The sequence below is a fragment of the Oryzias melastigma genome, linkage group LG1 (assembly GCF_002922805.2).
Source record: "Oryzias melastigma strain HK-1 linkage group LG1, ASM292280v2, whole genome shotgun sequence".
NCBI classification, from domain to species: Eukaryota; Metazoa; Chordata; class Actinopteri; order Beloniformes; family Adrianichthyidae; genus Oryzias; species Oryzias melastigma.
The window spans coordinates 7,768,304-7,788,363 of NC_050512.1; the positions used below are offsets into that span (position 1 = coordinate 7,768,304).

General features: G+C 46.0%; 1 protein-coding gene across 2 annotated transcripts in view; it reads right to left on the reverse strand.

The window, feature by feature from the left end:
• Positions 1-20,060, reverse strand: part of pkd1a (polycystic kidney disease 1a) — a 64,954-nt gene that overhangs the window by 10,707 nt on the left and 34,187 nt on the right. For both annotated transcript variants that reach the window (XM_024259582.2, XM_024259581.2), the window contains exons 19-41: positions 16,978-19,571; positions 16,641-16,835; positions 15,308-16,029; positions 14,185-14,335; positions 13,121-13,273; positions 12,868-13,008; positions 10,972-11,293; positions 10,681-10,897; positions 8,728-8,887; positions 8,505-8,657; positions 8,291-8,435; positions 5,752-6,075; positions 5,582-5,670; positions 4,958-5,267; positions 4,584-4,755; positions 3,503-3,767; positions 2,484-2,679; positions 2,243-2,413; positions 2,018-2,161; positions 1,719-1,929; positions 1,528-1,648; positions 1,336-1,446; positions 1,212-1,261 (exon numbers count right to left, since the gene is read on the reverse strand). In XM_024259582.2, the coding sequence (XP_024115350.1) occupies positions 1,212-1,261; positions 1,336-1,446; positions 1,528-1,648; positions 1,719-1,929; positions 2,018-2,161; positions 2,243-2,413; positions 2,484-2,679; positions 3,503-3,767; positions 4,584-4,755; positions 4,958-5,267; positions 5,582-5,670; positions 5,752-6,075; positions 8,291-8,435; positions 8,505-8,657; positions 8,728-8,887; positions 10,681-10,897; positions 10,972-11,293; positions 12,868-13,008; positions 13,121-13,273; positions 14,185-14,335; positions 15,308-16,029; positions 16,641-16,835; positions 16,978-19,571 (7,117 nt within the window). The remainder of the gene's footprint in view (positions 1-1,211; positions 1,262-1,335; positions 1,447-1,527; positions 1,649-1,718; positions 1,930-2,017; positions 2,162-2,242; positions 2,414-2,483; positions 2,680-3,502; positions 3,768-4,583; positions 4,756-4,957; positions 5,268-5,581; positions 5,671-5,751; positions 6,076-8,290; positions 8,436-8,504; positions 8,658-8,727; positions 8,888-10,680; positions 10,898-10,971; positions 11,294-12,867; positions 13,009-13,120; positions 13,274-14,184; positions 14,336-15,307; positions 16,030-16,640; positions 16,836-16,977; positions 19,572-20,060) is intronic.

Sequence of the window (20,060 nt, forward strand, 5' to 3'; positions counted from 1 at the left end):
GACAGGTGAAGGGAGGATGAGGATGGTTTGGCAATTTTGAAAAGTCCAGACAGATAGGGAGGGGAGAGGTTGTTGATGACCTTGAAATGTACAGAAGGATTTTGAAGTTGATTCTTGATTGAACCGGGAGCCAGATTTGTTGAGGAGACCGAAGAGGAGGGAGTTGCAGTATTCAATACGACTGGAGAAGAGACTGTGAACCAGGATGGTGACAGAGTGGGTATTGAGGGAGGGACAAGAGATGGTTGATATTTTGTAAGTGGAAGAATGATGACCGGGCGATGTTGCTGATGTGGGACTGGAAGGACAGAGAGCTGTCGAGAACAACACCCAAACTCTTCACCTGGGAGGAGGAGGTAACTATGGAGTCATCTACGGAAAGGGTCAGGGAGATGGATTTGGAGAGGGTTGACTTGGAGTAAAACTTCAGTTTTATTGCCGTTGAGCTTTAGGTAGTTTGAGGAAAACCAGGATTTAAGGTTAGAGAGGGAAGGAGGAGGAATACTGGAGGAGGGATGAGTGGACAGGTAGAGTGGGTGTCGTCAGTGTAGCAGTGGACTGGATGTTGAATTTTCTGAAGATCCAATGAGGCCAGGTTTCTTGAGAACGGGAGTTACAGCTGTAGTTTTAAAAGCAGAAGGGAGGGAAGCATGGAGGACGGCACAGATGAGAGGAAGAAAAGACGGGAGGCAGGAATTGAAGAGGGAAGTAGACTGAGTGATGTGTCTTTCTAATAGGAGAGATGAGCTTTGTAGAGACCGAGACCAGTTTTCCTGTAAAGACACTCAAGTTGTCGATCATGTGCTTTAATGCAGCGCAGCTCAGCAATAATTAAGAGAGAAGGTGTTGTCAATACCAGGGGGTCAATATTGGAGATACTGGAAGAGAGGGCGGAGATGTACATTCCTGTACATTACAAAAATGATTGAGACGGGGAACTTTAACTGGGGAGATTGGAAGGGTTGTGAAAGAAACCAAAAAATGATCACAGATGTTGAGATTGATGGCTCTGTAGTGGAAGGGGTCAGACTAGAACTGCAAATCCAGTCCAGAGTGTGACCCTTTATATGCGAGGGAGAATTAGCATAATGAAGAAAACCAAAACTGTCTATTAAAGAGGAAAAGTCTCGGTTTTGATGTCTTTGTCTGCATTGAGCATTTATGTCAGTGTTGTGTTAATGTGTTTTTTGTGTAAACGAAAGCAAGTTTACCTCTTTAAGGAGGGGGTTCCCAAATCCACGTTGGTTTCCTCTGAGTTGCTCTGACAAAAAAAAAACAGAGTGGCTCATCTGTATAATGCTCCCATTAAGGATCTTTGTTTTTTTCAGGGACTACCTCGCCATTGAAGAAGAGGAAGGAGCTTCCTGCCATGGAGTTATCCAGAAAGTCATCAATTTCCACTGATTCCTGATCCCCCTGGGGGGGCACCTGCTCCACTGTGACACACTGATGACCCCCCCATAAAAGAAGAAGCTTTAGTCTGGGTGTGGGCGGCTGCAGGAGCGGCTCTGCAGGGATGGTCAGTACCTCACTGCGGCTCATCCTGAACACCCCCATCACCAGCAGGTACAGGGGGTACACCACCAGGCAGGTCACCACGCCCACTGTTGCCCCGTCCACGGGAGAGAGCCTAGACCCCGCCCTGGAGCTGCAGAGGGAGGACTTTTTGTCAGACAAACTGGCAAAAATGTTGGATTTAAGGGGGTTCATTCCCGTACCTGAAGCGGAGGTCGAGCACGGCGCCGTACCACAGAGCGTTGGCCAACAGCAGCAGCTGCAGCAGCAGCGCGCAGCACGTGGCCCTCTGCAGGCGCGTGAAGGGGCTGCGGGGGGGCCTCGCCCACAGTGACAGCCACAGGTGACTCTCGCACAGCGCCCTCTGCAGCTCACAGCGCAGGAGGCGGGGCAGCTGCCGGAGCACCGCCTCCTCTGGAAAAACACATTGGGTAGGGATGGAGTCAGCGATGCTTGCTGTTGAGTCAAAACCCCCACTCATTTTTACAAAGACCCCCCTCACCTGAGGCCTCCACCTCCATCTCCACCCGTCCACCTGTCCGCTCGTTGTCCACTGACAGCCACTCCTCCACCAGGAAGAAGAAGCTGCTTCCTGTCTGCAGGTCTTTCACCAGGATGTATTGCAGCATCCACGCTGGAGACAGACCTGGAGGGGGAGGGGCAGCAGAGGAGGGGTCTCAAAATACTCCTTTAAAGTGCAGCTGTGAGTGTGGAGGGGGGGGGGTACCTTTGTTGTCATGCCACACCCGGATCTTCCACACGTTGCCCAGGCTGCTGTCCGTGGCGATGTGGAAGATGTCCAGCGCGTTTCGAGCAAACGCTCCTTTGCTGTCCAGGTGGCGGTGCCCGCTGCGCCCCCCTCTGCCGTACAGACTGATGCCCACGTGAGCCGTGGTTCCTGGGAGCACGGATACAGATGATCACTCCCTCTTCATTTGTGACACCTTAACCCCTCCCCCCATCCTCACCTGCTCCGGGGCCCCAGCCGGTCTTGACCTGGATCTCGTACTTGAAGAGTCCATCCTGTCCGCAGAGAGGAACCACGGCGGCACGCCGCAGCTCCAGCTGGTCTAGTTTGCGTAAGATGGCAGCAGCCACCACGTAGCTCAGCAATCCCAGCAGGCAGGGCAGCAGCACAAACAGGCTGCCCCCCCCGTGACTCTCCTGAGGAGGAAGAGAAAGCTCAGGAGAGCACCGACACGAGGAGCAGGTCAAAGACGGGGGAAGAAGGCAGAGCTGGGGGTCGCAGATAAAGATGTTGAGGTTTTCTTTGGTAGTGATGAGGATGGATCATGAATGAAACGATCAGTGAAACAGATCCGCATAAGGCTCTTTTACCCTCTATTGTGGCTCTCCAGTATAAGAAAAATAAGTGATAAACTTTAAAAATAAACTGCAAATTAATAACTAAGTAAGTAGTAAAGTAAAAAAAATGGTAGCCATCATTCAACAATCTTTGAAATGGTTCAGCTTTGTAGTCGTGCTAAAACATTTTGACATATTTATGAGCCCTGTGTATCACAGAAAATCAGTTTGAAGTCAGAAAGTAAAACCAGAACTCATGAGCCTTATGGTTCAAAAATATGGTAAGGATCACTTAATTTGACTTTTTTTTTTTTAGTTAGATTTATGAATCGATTTATTAGATCCATTGAGGTAATCTTATGGGACACTGGGTGTCTTTTATTTTGAGATATATATATATATATATATTTGATATATATATATATATATATATCATAAAAAAATTACAAATCAGTCTTATTTTCTTAATAGTGGGTTGTACTCAACAAGAAATCTCAAAAGGCTCTTTAAGTGTTAAAGGTTGCAGACGTCTGTCCTAGAGGAAGATCAGAGGAGGTTTATGGATGGAGGAGGACATGAGCGTGGTGGTGTGAGTGATGAGGATACAGAGGAGAGGGTTAGAAGGAAGCAGATGATTCGCGGTGGGGAGAAGTCGTTGGGGTTGTGTTCGTGTGGAACTGACCGGCGCTGTAAAGCTCACGGCGTTGCTCGGGACAAAGAGACCCGCCGCGAAGGAGGTGAGGTGGCGGGTGCGGCACACGGCCCGGCTGGAGTTGGTCTCCGCCAGCGGCACCATGCCGTCGGTGCGCCACTGCTGCTCGCTCTCGCTGAAGTACTGACACAGAGCGGTGAACACCCCCACTTCCAGACGCACGCCGGCGGGGGCGGAGTCTGCATGGCAGGGCGTGCTGACGTTGATGAAGTAGTCAAGTGTGGTGTCATAGGACCTGTGGGGAGCAGTTGGAGCGTTAGGAGCAGCAAGGAAGTGTCTGTGGATACTAATGCATTGTAAGTCACCAAAAAAATGATTCAGTTTGAAAAAAACTGAATCATTTTGAGCCTTAAAACCAGAAAAATACAGACTTTGTGAAAAGTGGGAAAGTGCTTTTATTGGAAAAGGAGATAAAAAAAACTCTATTTTTGATTTTTAATTGATCATTACTCAGCATCAACAGCATTATCCGGAACAAAAGATGATGTGCTTTCCAAAGTTATTTTTTAAAAATGTCCATCTTTTATCGTAGAGTTTCCTAAAACATTTTTTTCTAAAAATGTTTTCCTTTTTTCCGGATACAGTTGTGAAGTGATAATGTCTGAATTCCTTCAATACTTACTGCATTCGCCATTTTGGAGTGTATCTACAATTCCTAAATCAAGAGCCCTAGAAATTTCCCAGAAGTCTCTGCGAAAAACCAGTGTGCAACGATGCTCACTAGCTTGGCCGATATAGACCACAATGCATTGCGTTTAAATATTTTTTGCAAAAAAGTGTGTTTGAAGGTAATTTTTTAATAAACTTTCCACATTTTCATCATCAGAACATCATAAATAGACCTAAAATTTTCAAATTGATTAGATTCAGAGAAATCCTAGCCATTCAAAAATAAAAATAAAAAAGAAGTGGTCATGGTTTCTGAATTGCTTTTATAATCCAGGGCACTAGTCTTGCATTACATCATTTTTTAGTAGTGGGTTTAGTAATTAGGGTGGGAGTTCGGACTCTACGTGCACCAAGACTTAGGGCTAAAGGAAAAGGCTCTTACTCTGGAGACAGGAAGAAGGTGTACTTCCTGTGGTCTGGGCCCCGCGTCATGTTGAGCGTGATGTGCTTGCTCTCTGTGCAGTTGAACTTGTTGGGGTGCTCGTGGGCGTGCAGGTAGGCGTTGATGTATGGCTCCTCCCCCAGCATCCCCGTCCCATCCTCATCCTCTGGATCTGAAGATGAAAGTGGCCGACAGAAGATCATCAGATCTGCTTGATTTAGAGGCAAACCTTAATGAAAACAACGTTCTGAAAGCCAAACACAAAAACACTGGAATATTTAGAGAAAACATCATGAACACGTCATGAAGGTCTGAACTGTGAGGAGAGGAACAGACGATGGAGTCTCCCACGACTTTTTATATCATAACCTCACCGGGCAAAGAGGTGAAGTTGAGTCGCACAAACAGCCCCGCCTGCCCGTTGGTGTTTCCAGAGCTGACCCTTACAACCACCGAGTCGCAGTGGCTGATATTAGCGGCTGCAGGGACCCCCCCAGAGCGCGAGCCCTCAGTGCCGCTCTCGGAGCTGCTGCTGTTGTTGATGGCGACAGTGATGGCCAGGCTGTCGTCCAGTCCGGAGATCGGGATCTGGGTGCCGTTTTCCGTGCGAAACTCCATGGAGGCCACCTCAGTGGAGACGGCGTAGTTTGGGACGTAGTTGAAGGGAAAAGGGTTGGACTCCACCTGGGCGAGGAAGAAGAGGAGACCATAAGAAGCCCCCCAGATATGAAGGTTGATGTTATGGGCAGAAACTGTGAGAATGGCTGAATCTGAATGGCTTCCCAATTCTGATTTGCCCAAAATTTTAGGCCCATCAGAAAGTGTCAGATTTCATCCAGTGAAGTTCCTTCCTCATCAGCTAAAGCCTCCTGTAGAATCTGAAACTTTAACAGAACCTGCAGAAGTCCTGCTGGTTCTGGATGCTTCTGCTCTGTTTAAAACTGCTATAAACAGAGACGGTCCTGTGAGAAAGCTGCTACAGTCATCAGGTTGCTCACCTGGAAGAGGAGCTGCATGATGCTGCTCCCTGCTGCTGCTCTCCCCAGACTCCTGTTGAAAGCTCTGGGGATGGAAAAGCGTCGACACTCTGGAAAAGCAATGTGAGGAGAAACACAATCAGCCGGGACGCTCTTGGTCTTTCCATCAGAATCAGACCGACGAACCAAACCTGGGCTGTCGTTGCCGTGGTAACAGAGCAGACTCTGAAGGTCTGCAAGTTTTCCCGTAGCCGCGATCTCCGCCCCTCTGAGGACCAGGGGCTCCTCGTTGAGCACGCGGGCGTGCATGAGGATCAGCATGAGGACGGAGGACAGGCTGAAGGCCTTCGCCGCCACGTGCAGGGGGTGGGGCTCCAGAGAGGTCGGGGAGGAGTCCAACATGTTGGCCAGCTCTTCATCAGAGGAGGAGGCAGAGGAGGGCGGGGGCGAGTCCACGTACGCAGACTGGAAGGTGGACTGGGAGGCCGACTGGCTGACCTGATGAATCAGATCTCCTAGAAGGAGAAAGAAAATCAGAGAAGATCTCTGAAGATAGACTATTTTCACGTGACGTCACACCAAATGGTGAGTGTGTTAAGTGACTTCCGGTTTACGTGTTTAGAACGGCAAAGCTGATGTCTGAACGCTGTTTAAAGCAATTTTATATCAATACAATTTCTACTTTTCATCATTTTAGTATTTATTTATTGATTTTCCATCCTACCATGGTGAGGAAATATGTCGACGTGTGTTTGTGCGTGTGTGTGTGTGTGGGGGGGCATTTTATGGGTTATAGAAATGTTCCTTGAGTAATGTCTTGTTTTTAAAATTTAATTATGTTTTTATGGAAAGCACTTTGAGTGAAATAGATTTTTTGGAAAAGTACTATACAAATAAAATTTAATTTGAATAGTAAAACCTAACCTAACCAATTGTCATCAAAATTTGTGCAATATTTCCTTCATAAATGTTCTACCTGGTTGTATTATTTTCCCCTCTTAGATCAAATGTCAGTATTCCTCCTGCAGAACGCTCCACAGCTGCTTCTCAAAATCATGGATGATATTAAACGTGCATGGATTATTTCTCTCTGACAACCCGGTCATAGTAAGACGAAGGTTACAGGTACTTTATTGAATGCTGCTTGTTTAATTATGAAGGTCATTAAGAGTTTCTTCTTCTAATTTTTGGTTAATGGTAATGCTAGCTTTCCACAACGGGGATGAGATGAAGAGCTGCAGAAGATCTTTTCTGTCCACTGAAAGTCACTTATATATCCGTGTTCACCAAATTACTAAAAACAGAGCTAAAGAAGAAAAACTAATAACTGCTGCATCATTTTCTGACGTAGCTCCTCTTTACTTTTGCTCATAACTGTGTCTGATCCCTAAGGGATAATAAAGGTAAACAATGATCAAAATAATTTGAAACTGTCAAAAATATATATAAGGAAATTCTTATTTGCATGTAATTATCGAAATGCGTACGGCCAGAATTGAACTTTTGTCTTTGCCGCTCTTATTGTGAAAGCTAAAAATAAGTGGCTTCATAGCCTCATTTAAAATACTCTTTGTATGTGCCACTTGATTATTTTTACAATTACCCCTTAAGCTACCCCAAAAAACAACAAATATCTCTTATCAAACAACTAAATTTAGCCTTGGGTGCAGTTAAAACCCGCGCGCCCAACATGCAGCAATGTGCATCTTTGCTGCAGGTGTTTAATGTGGCCAACATGAATTTCCATCTGTTTTTTGTGCTCAAACGCATTTAAAACACATGCGAATAACATCAAGCAAAATAGAAACTATTAGAATAATATCAGCTCAAATGAAATGTCGATATTTTCAATAAACCTCCAATTTTGAAGGATTATTCAAATTTGTATTTAGATTTGTGAACAATCAAGGACAGAAAATGAAAATACAGTTCAGCAGGACATTCATCATATTGCACATTTTTCTGTTGAAACTGGTAAGGTTACTTTTATTATTTACCTAAAATTGTGTCAGACAGCGTTCAGCTGGTCTAAATCCGTAAACCGGTATTCATTTTACACATGATCGGCGATGTCGCCATTTTGTCTGACGTCACTGTGAAAAGAGTCTCTGTCTGGCTTCTGTACTTTTAAGTGATTAAGAAGACGTTTGAAGTCTTCATCTAAAAAGTAAAAAATCTGAAACATTGTCATCCTGACGTCAAATTCATTTTGATTCAAGGTTAGATGGAAAGAACCTAAGCCCAGTATGAAACCATGTGACCCTGTCATGTTTGGAAAGGGTGTAATGCTTGGTGGAGGACGATGAACTTTTCTCATCCTCTACATTAAAAATGATGTTATTCCGTGATGGATTGTTTTTCTAAAATTCAATACAAAATTTACCACAAAAAAGAGTATATTGAGATCATCAGCAGGAATGTTCATAAGCCAGCAGCAATCTGCTTTCTCCTCCACTTCCTCACATGCAAACCTTCTCGGTTTTCATCATGAAAATGAATCATGGAGGAGAAATGAATCATTCCGGCGGGAATTATTTGACGTTAAGTCTTTTATATATCAGAATGGAGCTGTGAAAGAAAAAGCCTGGAGCAAGATTTGTGAGATTTACACCATTTTGGCATTTCTAACTGTAGGTAGCGGTAGAAAAAAGCAGAAGAATCTTCTCCCCGCGTTCTAAAACTTTAGCGCGTTCTTGAACATCTTCACCGTTCCCCTAGGCGGCCCCTCACCCATGATGTTCAGAATGTTGTCTCCGATCTCGGTGGGGGTGACCACCCCCTGCTTGGTGTCAGTCTGCAGGATCTCCAGCATGGACTCCAGCTTGTTCAAGGTGATGTTCTGACACTCCTCACAGATGAACTCTCGACTGACAGCCTGAAAAACACACTGGTTTAGACTGATGGTTTCATGACTCGTCCCCTCCCCCCCAGGTCCCGGGGTTACCGTGCACTGGGCCAGAGCGGCAGAGGTCTGCTGGATGTCGCTGACGGTGGACAGATCCAGAGAAGTCAGAGCTCGGGTGATGTTGCTGCGGACTCGGACTCTGTATCCGTGCTCGTCTCTGGACAGGCGCGTCGACTCCCTGCTCTGCTCGTACTGAACACAGAAGGCAGGTGTTTCAGGTGCGCTGGGCTGAATGAAACACACCATGTGTGCGTGTCCTCACCTCATTTAACACGGTGATGAGGGCCAGCGACAGCTCTCTGACCTTCTGAGAGTCTCCCTGCTCCAGCAGCTTCTTCAGCTGGCTGTCCGTCAGCTCAGACAGCCAGTGAGGGAGACTGGTGTACTCGGGAGGGGGTTCAGGCAGCAACACCTCAATGGTTCTGGACACAAACAGGCCAAACTTCAAAACTGCTGCGGAAGATAAATACTTTTCAGGTTTAGTTTGACATTTCTGCAAGATGTTGAAACATTTCCAGAAAAACAAGTCAGTTTAACAGAGTTTTTGCAAATCATGATCAGACTTAGACTCATGATCAGCGACTACAGCTTTACTTAATGTCCTATTCTAGAGAACGGATGAGGTTTCTGAACGCCCCCTTAAAACTCTGAGGCTGCAAAAGACACGGGAGTAGGGTTGAGCACCGACTGGGTTTTATTCGGTTCTGGTGCCAAAGCGGTTCTTTGGTGTCGGTTCCTAATCGGTGCCAATTTCAGTACTTCAGTAATAAAAATAATGCCTACATCTTCTCAAATCAACACATTTTCATTCACATATTGACGCATGGTTAAGACCTCCGCCTCAAAAATTGACGTTTTAAGTGTTGTCGTGTTTTGAAGTGCTGGCTGTTCCCATGAAATCAGAGCTCCCTAACGTCCAAGAGAATTCGCTGATCGCCGCCTGTCAAACATGTGATCCTGAGCTAGACACCGCGACTGTGGGGCCGCGTTGTCTGAGGGGTTACCGGGCCTTTGATCTCACTCGGGGGTGTGTCTGGATGACAGCCGCTTCCACTGTGTTTCTGTGTCTCTGTGACTGAGTTTGAAGGCTGTCCCGCATTAATTCGAGGGGGGGGGGGCTTTTTTATCATTGTCTTGAAAAAAATTAGTAAAAATCACAGTTCAGGGGAGCCGAGAAGGCTGCTCCCGCTCCCCACGATTAGTATTTGACCCACTTAACGGGTCACTAAAAACGTCTCGTGCCCAAAGCTGAGTTCCTGATTGGCTGGTGCGACGCAGAGACCTGTCAAATTTCTGTGATCTGCTGTGAAATGCAGCCAGACATTTGAGCGCTGCGTTCACTCGCTCTCGTGTTCGCCCTGTCAGTGGTCTTATATGAGCCCACCCACTTTCACAGGAAAGGCAAATGGATTGTCTAGAACTTCAAAGCACTAAACAGAGTAGAAGTGATTGACATTTCCTCAGATAAATAGCCCTTCAATGGAACTAAGCACTGAAATGCGGCACCGTTAGCTTCTTTTGGTTTTGGTAGAACCGCATAAATCATAACATTTCCTACTTGGAACCGAATTTCGGTGCCCAGCCCTACACGGGAAGCGTTCAAATCCAGGAGAATCTGACCACAGAGAAAAAATATGGTGCTCGAAAATTAAAACCCAGAAGTCCCTCTCCCCGCTGGATTTGGTTGCAACAGAAAACATAATTTGTGCTTAAAATTATTAGCCGGAAGTCCTCCCCCATGTTTTAAGCTTTCAAAATTGTCCCCATTTCTTCTCTCTTCTTTTTTGCATTTCGTCGGCGCTGATCAGCTGATTCATAGAGAAAAAAACAGAATTTCGTCAGCTTTTTCTGAGGAGGTAAACGGGTGTATTTAAACAAATTTAAACCCTTGTTAATATTGACTTCAAATAAATAAAACCCTTAATGCTCTCTGTCCCATTTGAAGCTCATCTTGTACATTAAACTGATAGACAGTTACAGTTTATTCACATTCAAAAGTTTAAAAAGCTGATAGGTCTGAAGAAGTTTTAAAAATATAATTTTGAAAGGGTTTTCTACATTTCTGGAAATTTCCGCTTAACCTGCTAAAGTTGCAAAATTTTCCCTTTTGGCTCGAGATTGTTTCTGACACTATCTTGCGTGTGACCAGACGCTCCTCTTCAAATCTCCAAAATCTGCCCTCTGTTGAGGAGCTGCTACAGCGAGGGGTGCTCACTTGTTCAGCGCGGTGTTGGCGGCCCCCTGGTGGTCCTCCACTGTAATGGACACGGCCACGCGGTGCTGGGCCGAGCTGAAGCCGGGCGGCAGGAAGGCAGAGTGTTCCTGACTGCTGCCTTTGTAGACGCAGAAGTCCTCGCAGTATTCCTCTCTGCAGCGCGTAACCAGCAGGCTGTACAGGAAGGGGGTCTCAGACACTCCCAGGTCTCTGTAACCTTTGAGGGAGGGGGAGGAGCAACGATCAGAAAGGTTTCTATTAGCAACTTATCAGCTGAACTCGACCCCTCACCTGAGCAGTTGAAGTGGACCCGGTCTTGCAGGGTCCGAATCCTCCATCCGTCAGTGTTTCCATCCCCGTACAGCACCCCCGCCTCCCCTCCCCCTCTCAGGTGACACTCCCCCCCCTCGGGAGGCAAGTTGTAGTGCAGCATAATGGAGGCGGCCCCCTCCCCATCCAGACTGCTGTCAGTCACATGCAGGGTGAAGATGTAGGAGTCCCCGTCTCTCAGGACCCCCTGGCGCAGCACCAGGTTCATGCCGTCACTGCCGGTGGTGGTGGAGGACGAGTCCAGGACCAGAGTCTCGTTGTGCAGCGTCACGGCGCTCCAGCGCTGACGGAGGGAGGAGAAGGAAATGTCAGCAGAAGCTCTCTAAGTTTGACTGGGCTGTAGGTCTGTGGGTTGAACAGTAGTGGTGTACGAAAATATCAGTTCAGGGAAATATCGCGATACTTTTATCGATTTAAAATGCTACCAAAACAATATTAAATAATGGTTCATAAGCAAACATGCAATTCTTAATTTTGTTTTCACTTAAACCCCGAACTGCTAGTTGGTATCTGATTTTTCAAAGTCACAATTTAAAATAAAAAGGAAATATTGTCTTTGGATATATCATGATACACATCATTTCATGCTTTGTGTATCGCGATTAGTATTGTATCGCCATACTGTAGTCAGGGGTTCAAATCCCAGGCACTGACACTGAACAGTAGGAAATGTGCTGGTTTCTTTGGTTAATAATAAATGCTTTAATAAAAAATGTTGTTAGATATTGTAATAATTTCCATTCTTGTTAAACTAAAGGACTTGTCTGCTGCACCAAACAGTTTATCAATAACTATGCATAAGTAGGGCCATAAGTGGTGGTTTTAATCCACTGAGATACTTTTTTTTTTTTTTTTTTAGAATTGTGAGTGATGTTTGTACTTTGAGAGCAATTTTTAGGGTTTCACAGCTCTAAACTCCTGCGGAATATGAGCAGTTTAAAAGGGACAGAAAGACAAATGTCCTAAAATAGTTAAAAAAGTAAAACAAACAGAAACTCTGGCTGAAGACTTAGGACTTTTTACAGAAAAAATATTCCCTTTTTGTAGCCATATGACCAGAAAGACATCAATACTTTCCCATATTCAATGATGCTGAATCACACCTAGATCACACCTGTGTGGCTTTTTCCACTGCAGAATTGATCTTCATTCACTTCAATGTAAATGGATGTAATTGTTTGAGTATGTACTGTACTTCTGGTTTGCTTACTTGTAGAACTCTGCAAAACGTAATTTATCACAAGTTGACGATTGCCCCAAAGAAAAGCCCAGTGATGAATGAACTCAAAGGCATCAATGTCTATTTATGTTAATCAATAAGAACTTCACTGATGATACTTAAAGATTATAAATATGTAGATGTACCAAATAATCTACATTTGGAGCGGTAACGTCAATGTAAATGACATTGGTGAAAAAGTATCAATGCAGAAGAAGAAGAAGCTCGATCTTATGTTGTGCTTGGCAGAATTGACTCTATGCACGGAGACCGCTTGATTACTTCCGGCTGTGGCTATCTGTACACATCGACTTTGCAAAGCTGAGTGTACTATTCCTGGTATTGTCTAATTTTCCTTATTTCTTACATTTTATTTTAGTTTGTCATTATGTGTATACACAATGACATCCAAAAAGGCCGTAAAATTAGGCCTAGCGATGAGTTTATTTATGTTGTTCCCCTCCAGCTCTGGGTCATCCTACTAGACTTCTTGAAAAGAACCAACTCTGTCTTTAATCGTTTTTCTTTTGCTGTTAACCTGAAGGTGGAGGAATTTTAAAATTATAAATAAAAACAGATGAATTTGTGTTATTATTTGGGTTCAGTGTGGCAGCATAAGGGTGTGTGTGTGTGTTTACCCCGTGGTGGAAGCCCCCGCAGTTTGAGCAGATTCCCTTCAGGTAGACGTAGGAGTTCTGGCTGACCTCATAAATGGACTGAGCCTTACATGACACACACTCCAAGTACACGGTGGGGATGTGGCCATTCTGCACAAGCACCTGTCTTACACAAACACACAGAATTATTAAAAGATGGCGTCGCATGGGAAAGAGGAAGTGATCTTTCACTCAGGTTACAAAGAGAGTCTCTACAAAAACACGGTTCACTCACGGTCTGCGTGCTGGACTCTGGCGCCACACCGTCTTTACTTATGGTCAGTTTGAAGGTGTACTCCACACCAGCCTCCAGCTCAGAGCCAGAGATTCCCAGCACGGGGCCGCTGGAACCCAGGCCAAAGTTCAGAGTGGAGCAGTGCTCGGGCCCCTGCAAACAGATCCAGAACCTCCGTTAGGATTTGGTGTTACAACAGAAACTTATCACTGGACCAGACTGCAGTTTAAGAGGGGGGCTCTGAGCTCAGAGAGAAACCTCTGGAGGTCCAACTTCACCCTCACTAGATACTAAAACTTCACACTTTGACTGGTAAAAGTCTGTCAGTGGACAGTAGAAAAGCACCTAAAACGTTCTGATCACTGCTGATGTGTCTCACTAGAAGTTGATGCTTTTACAAGAGAGAAATGCTCATTTCAGGATGTTCTTTACATTCAGAGCAGCAGAGGAATCTGCAGACACGTCTCACAGGTCAGGAGCAGCAGTCCATCCAGGATCAAATAAAGAACCAGCTTTCTTGGACTTGTGCACAATTGTGTGTGCACCTCTGAGTGTGTGCACATGTGATTTCTGTGTACATCTGCTTATATGTGTGGACAAGCATGGAATATAGCGCGCACCTGTTTTTGTGTGTGTGTGCACATGCATGTGATTTTTTGAGGACCCATGTGTGCAATGATGAAATGGATGTGTAAATATATATGTGTGGATTACAGCATATTTTTTTTTAAGAAATGCTGGTTTTCTGTTAATAGAGAAGCGTGCACAGATGTCTGTGCACGTCAATCTGTGCATGGACCTCTGTGATGCGAGGCCTTCCTGAGTTTAAGAAAACATTGTCCATCAAGCCCTTCCCCAGAGATCTCCCCACCCTTTGAAAGTATCTGGGCCTCTCAGAGACGGTGGACACTCCCTTCCTGTTGGGCTTCTCCTGAATAATGGGTTTGAGAGGAAATACTTTCTTTCAACACCTCTAAAAGAAATCCACCCCATCAGGAATACAGATTGAATATTTTTCCCTCTATTTTCCCTTTGAAAACAGGACACATCCCCCTCCCCGTTACCTTGGAGGTACTTTGGCACTCCCAGTGGTAGTGGAGCAAGGACTGGCTGTCAGGGTCCATGTTGGGGTCGTAGGACTGCTCAGCGCTGAGCTGTAGGTCCTGTGTCCTGGACCAAACCCGGTATGTCCCTCCTTCTATTATGGGCTTCAACCTAGTGTGCATAAATCAACAAATGTCTGAAACTGTGCAAAGGGAGCTAGGATGGGGAGATACAGGTAAAAAAGACATTTCCAGAGAAGATGGTTTGGTTCTGGATTGATAGTAGATTTGAGCTGCTCAGCTCCAGAAGCCCCGCCCCCTCAGAGGAGATTTTGGAAACAGAGGCTTCAGATCAACATGAAAAATGGCTTTTTAAGATATTTAGGTTTTGGGATTTTGGTTAAAAACGTCATAATCTTTATAAAAACAGTACTGGGAACGTTTTTTTTTTATTTAAAAAAATTGTCATGGGGGACTTTAAGGACCCCTCCGTGTCACTTCTAAATGTTTTGGGTTTCCCCAACTTGTAATTTTTTGATGTGCTGGCTGTTCCCATTAAAACCTCAACCTCCAGGCCGCAGACTGGTACCGGTCAGGTACCGGGACATGGGGTACCAGACTCGGACCAGGATAGGGTTACGGTACTGGTACTGGCCACATCCTGAGGTTTGATATGGGTCTGGTACCACGTCTGACAAAATGCCTGGACCCCTGACCCCGGCAAGGCAAAAAATAACAAGTTGGGGAAACCCAAAACGTCAAAAAGTGACGTAAAGTGGTCCTTCACCAAACGTCAGTATGTGACGACTTGAGAATGAGAATGTTTTGGTATTTCAGCATTAACAATAAGTCAATAAGTGAGGCAAAGTAACAAGTTCAGCTCTGGGCGCATGTATTTAGAAAATGATGTTCAAATAGTTACTTAGATCATTTTTTTGTTTGTTTTTGAATTGTTTATCTGCTTTAGTTTGAGGGTAAACTAAAGTCTGACAGTTCTAAGGAAGACTGCAGATGATAGCCTAAACACATCAAGGATAAAACACAATCGCTGACATGTTCCTGAAAAATAAAGGAGCAAATGAAATTAAAAAAACCTATCTCACTACAACTTATGAAACCAGAGGCTTGATGATTCTCTACTCACTTGGCGGCCTTGACGCTTAGCTGCAGGCAGGCGGCCTTCTTCAGCGGCACGCCTTCGTAGGACAGAGAAAACACCACGCTGTAGTTCCCAGCCATTAGAGTCATCTTTGGTAGGGACAGCTGCAGCTGCCGCACGTCCACCTCTGCTGGCAGGTAAACCTCTCTGCTGGATCCGGGGGTCAGGGGGCCCCCTTTCATGACTGCACCGTCGCAGGAGGACGTCTGGAAAATCTGCCACAGGTACTGCGCTCCGTAGCGGATGCAGCCTTTCAAGTCCACGATGGCCTCCACCACGATGGGCTGGGCGCGCCATATCACCAAGCGAGCCTGTGTTACCTGCACATCTGGCTCCTCACACTCCAGCACGGTGATGTTTACTTCCACATGGGCCAGCACCCAACTCACCAGGTTGCTACAGTTCACCTGGACCAGGTAGTGTCCCTGCTCTTTATACACATAAGCCACTGTTGTGCTGTTGGTGTGAGCCGGCTGGGAGTTGTCACCAAAGTCCCATGAGCACTTCACTTGGCTGGATTTAGGCGTGACATAGGCACTCAGGGTCACCGTCTTGTTGACGAAAGTGTGGCGTGGTTCGGCATGAAGGCTGGCCGTCCTCAGAAGGTGCTGAACCTGAATGTGTTTGGTTATGTTCTGACCCTGTAGGTTGTTGAAGCCCCTCAGATGGATGGTCAATGAACCTGCCTCTTCGGGAGTGTAGTATACCTGCAGTATGAGAGGGTGAGGGGGTCATTAAGATGTCAAACATCTGGCCCACGGGCCGCATCCGGCCCCCCAGATGGTTTAGTCCAGCCCAGTCATGAAGAGAAAAAATTTAAGGATGTTAAAAAAAAGAAAGCTTCTAGTCTATTCCTGTGGTGAGTTATGGTTCTTAAAAGAAATGGCAGCAATACGCAATTCCGCCACTAGGGGAAGCAAAGTAAAAGAAATACCAGCATAACAAGAGATCAAGAAATAAATGGTATTTCTTTGCAAGCTGTGCCATGTCTGAGTAAGATGCACTTAGGTTCTCTAGTCTCCCTGCTGTTGCTATAAAAATTATCAGGTGTGACATCACAATTGTCAAAATGTCCTTGACAGGAAGATAAAAATAACGATAGCTCTAATATAATAATAATAAGTGATTAGGCTACTAGGTTGGTTGAGGCCTTTTTTACAACTGACAAAAAACAAAACAAAGCTACAGATAACAAGATGACCATTGGTTATTTTGCTATTACGTTACTGGTCTGGCCCAATTGAGATCAGACAGGTTGCACTAAACTGTATGCTATGCTGTGATGTTTCCGAGGACACCGGCTGAGAAGTGAACAGACCTCTTTGCCCAAGCGCGACGCCTTGTGGTGGTTCAGATCGAAATTCCAGATGAAGCTGACTGGTTTGCCCTTCATGACGTTGGCCACAAACCGCTTCTTCACACCCACAGGGATTGCCTTGCAGAGTCCGTCGATGGCAAGCGCTTGCACTGGCTCCATCACCTCTACCTGGAACTTCAGCCAGTCAGAGCTCACCTAAAATTTTACCAAGAAAAAAGAAAAATTAGGTCTGTTTGTATGTGTGTATGTGATTTGATGATTTAATAACACAACTCTGGGATTGTATTTAGGAGAAAACATTACAGAAGGTGACTGGTTTGAAGTTTTGTTACATTACCTTGTTGAGCGCAGTGATGTTCACCATGTGCGTGTCCACCCTGGTGAAGACGTGGGTGTAGGTGAAAGGAATGACCCTGGATTCTCCCCCCACACTGAAGATCAACTGGACGTCTGTGCCTGAGCTCATGGAGATGTTAAACTCCACCCTCTCATTGACTGCTGCCAGCTTCTTGCTAGCCTTCAGCGCCAACCCACAAATCTTGTCCTGAACAATGAACTCTCGAGACACCTCTTGTCTGCTGATGATGTTGGTTGCGCTCAAAGTAATGGTGACTGGCTTTGGCTCATGGAAAGTTATGGAGGTCTGCGACCCTTTTTTTATGACTCCTCCGTCCAGAAGCCACGTCCAATCCACACAGGTTCCTTTCTGCACCCTCCCTTGTAGGGAGACGCTGACTCCCGTCATCACAAAACCCTGCTCAGTCACATTGGTGGCAGTAAAATCCAACCCAGAAATTGGATCTCTGACATGGACAACCTCTGTCACAACCTGAGAGCTAACGTTATTAAAGACCTTCACCGTGATCTGCTTAAATCCAGGTGTGTCGAAGCTGAGGGTCAAGCTGGACTTGGTCCAGGGCAGGTTGCAGTCTTCTTTGGACCAGTGATACTGGAGCTCAGAACCTTTCATACTCAGTGCTGTCAGGTTTGTTGAAACACCAACAGCAACTGGGTTCATGCTGATGTGCAGAGACACGCCACCAGCTGGCTCAATGAAGTGGATGGTTCTGTTGGTGGACAGCTGGCCGAGGCGGTTAGCCGCCAACAGGACAACATCACATGAACCTGGATTGGGGAAGTTCAGCGTCACTGTCTTCCCACTTCTGTTCTCAGAGTTTGTCTCCCCGGTGATTTGCCAATGAAAAGTCATGTTGGTTCCCTCCTTTAATCCTGCTTGAAGGTGCAGATCCCGATTAGTAGCGTAACACCAAGGGCACCCGTCACTAGTGTTCTTGATCTCCTCTGGTATAATTTGCAGTCCCTCTAGCTCACGCTGAACAAACAGGACAATGCTGGCCTGCTCTGATCCCACATCGTTCTCTGCTGTCACGATGATGTTGAAAGTCCCAACAGAGCGGAAGGTGTAGAACATGGTGCTAGCTCCTGGGATTGAGGTGCAGTGATCACACAGTATCCAGGAATACCGGAGTCTGTCTCCCTGCTCCACGTGGGCCTCAAAGTCCACGGAGGCATTCAGAGACACGTTAACCAAGCTGGCATTTATGGTCAACCCACGGACTGGAGCGAGCACAGACACAGGCAGAATGGTGTCATTGTGACTCACAATGTTATTTGCTTTCAGTGTGATGTTAAAGTTCCCAGAAGTGTTGTAGACGTGAAGGACGTTCTGACCTGTCAGTATCTGGCCATCTCCAAAATTCCAGGTGTATGTGACGTTGGCGGCCATGGTAGAATTTCTGAAGGAGTATACACCTCCTAGTGTCAGGTTATTGTACTTGGTGCCGTTGTGCTGAACAAAAATGGGACCAATGGGCATCAAAACCTCGATAACAGAGCTGCTGTTGCCGGCAGAGATGTTATTGAAGACATACACGGTCACAGTGTAGGAACCTGTTTCTTTATAAACTGTCACAGCTTTTGACGAACCGTGAACTACAAGATCTTCTCCTTTGCCAAAGTCCCACTTGTAGCTGTAGTTAAACTCAGGCTCTGCTTTTGCTTGGAAGACTATTTCCTCCCCAACAGCGTAGTAGGATTTCTCTGGGTAAAATCTTATGTTTGTCAGAACCGGCTGCACACACACCCAGTTGAAGAAGTTTGCCTTCGTGGCCTGGTTGACTCCACTGGAGAGTAGAAGGGAGAGGAGATAGGTACCGCTGCTCTGATAGGTGTGTGACACCCTCGGAAGTCCTTGGTGAGTCTCATTGAGGCTTCCATCCCCGAAGCTCCACTCATGAAGATGCACTGAGGCATTTCCAGAAATCCACGCTTGAAAGTTGACAGCGGTCCGCTCCTGAACACAACCAGAGGGCTCCATCCTTATGACCTGGAAGACAAACACGTTGACCTGGAGGATGGTCCAGCCAGAGCTCACGGCGTTCATGGCCGTCACGTTCACTGTGTAGTTGCCCTCTTTCATGTATTTGTGCTTCAGATGGGATTCCGACGTTGTGTGAATGGAGCCGTCACCCATGGAAAATGTCCACGTGATGTTATTCCCAGAACCCAGGCGAGCTGACACTTCTGTGAACGTGTTGAGCTCAGTGGGAGAGGAGCTCTGAGCCGACAGCTCTTCAATCTCCTCGTACACAAACATCTCAGCGCAGGCCTCTGTGGAGCTGATGGTGTTGTTAACCGACACACAGACAGGAAAGGAGCCACTTTGCCTAAAAGTGTGCGCCACCCGGCGGCCCGTCTGTAGGGCAGAACCGTCTCCGAAATGCCAGGTGTAGTGAATGCCATACGGCGAAGGGAGAGGATGAGCCTCAAAGTCAGCCGACTTTCCCACTAGGAGGAGCTGCGGCTCTGTCTGCAAATCCACACGGGTCAGGATGCTGTAGACACTCATGTTGATAGTCTGACTGATGTTCTCATAGCGATTAGACACAGACACCTGGGCAGTGTATATTCCTGTGAGGACAGAGGCAGAACATCAGTTAGTGCTCGTTTTGGGTCAACTATTTAATGTTTGAGTTAATAACAAATACTGTATTTTTGGAATATAAGTCGCAGAACTTTATAAACAGTTTTGCAACTTACACCTGATTTTTGAAATATAAATGGCAAAAATCCCTAGAGAGGATTTTAGGTGTGTGTATCAGTATTTGCTACTCACTGTAATACCAACACATTCTCATCCCCAAAACGTCACATATTGACATTTGGTTACGGTCCCTTCCGCCTCACTTTTTGACGTTGTTTATTGACGTGCTGGCTGTTCATAAAATCAAGGGTCTACAACCCTTGGGACGCGGTACCAGATGTGGAACCAGTTGCACATTGGTCCTCAGGAGGCATCCAGTACCGATACACTAACCTTAACCCAGAACTGGTTTGGTTCCGTTACCGTGTCTGATTTTATGTCCGGTACCGCATATGGTACTGGTTCGGGTTTGGGTA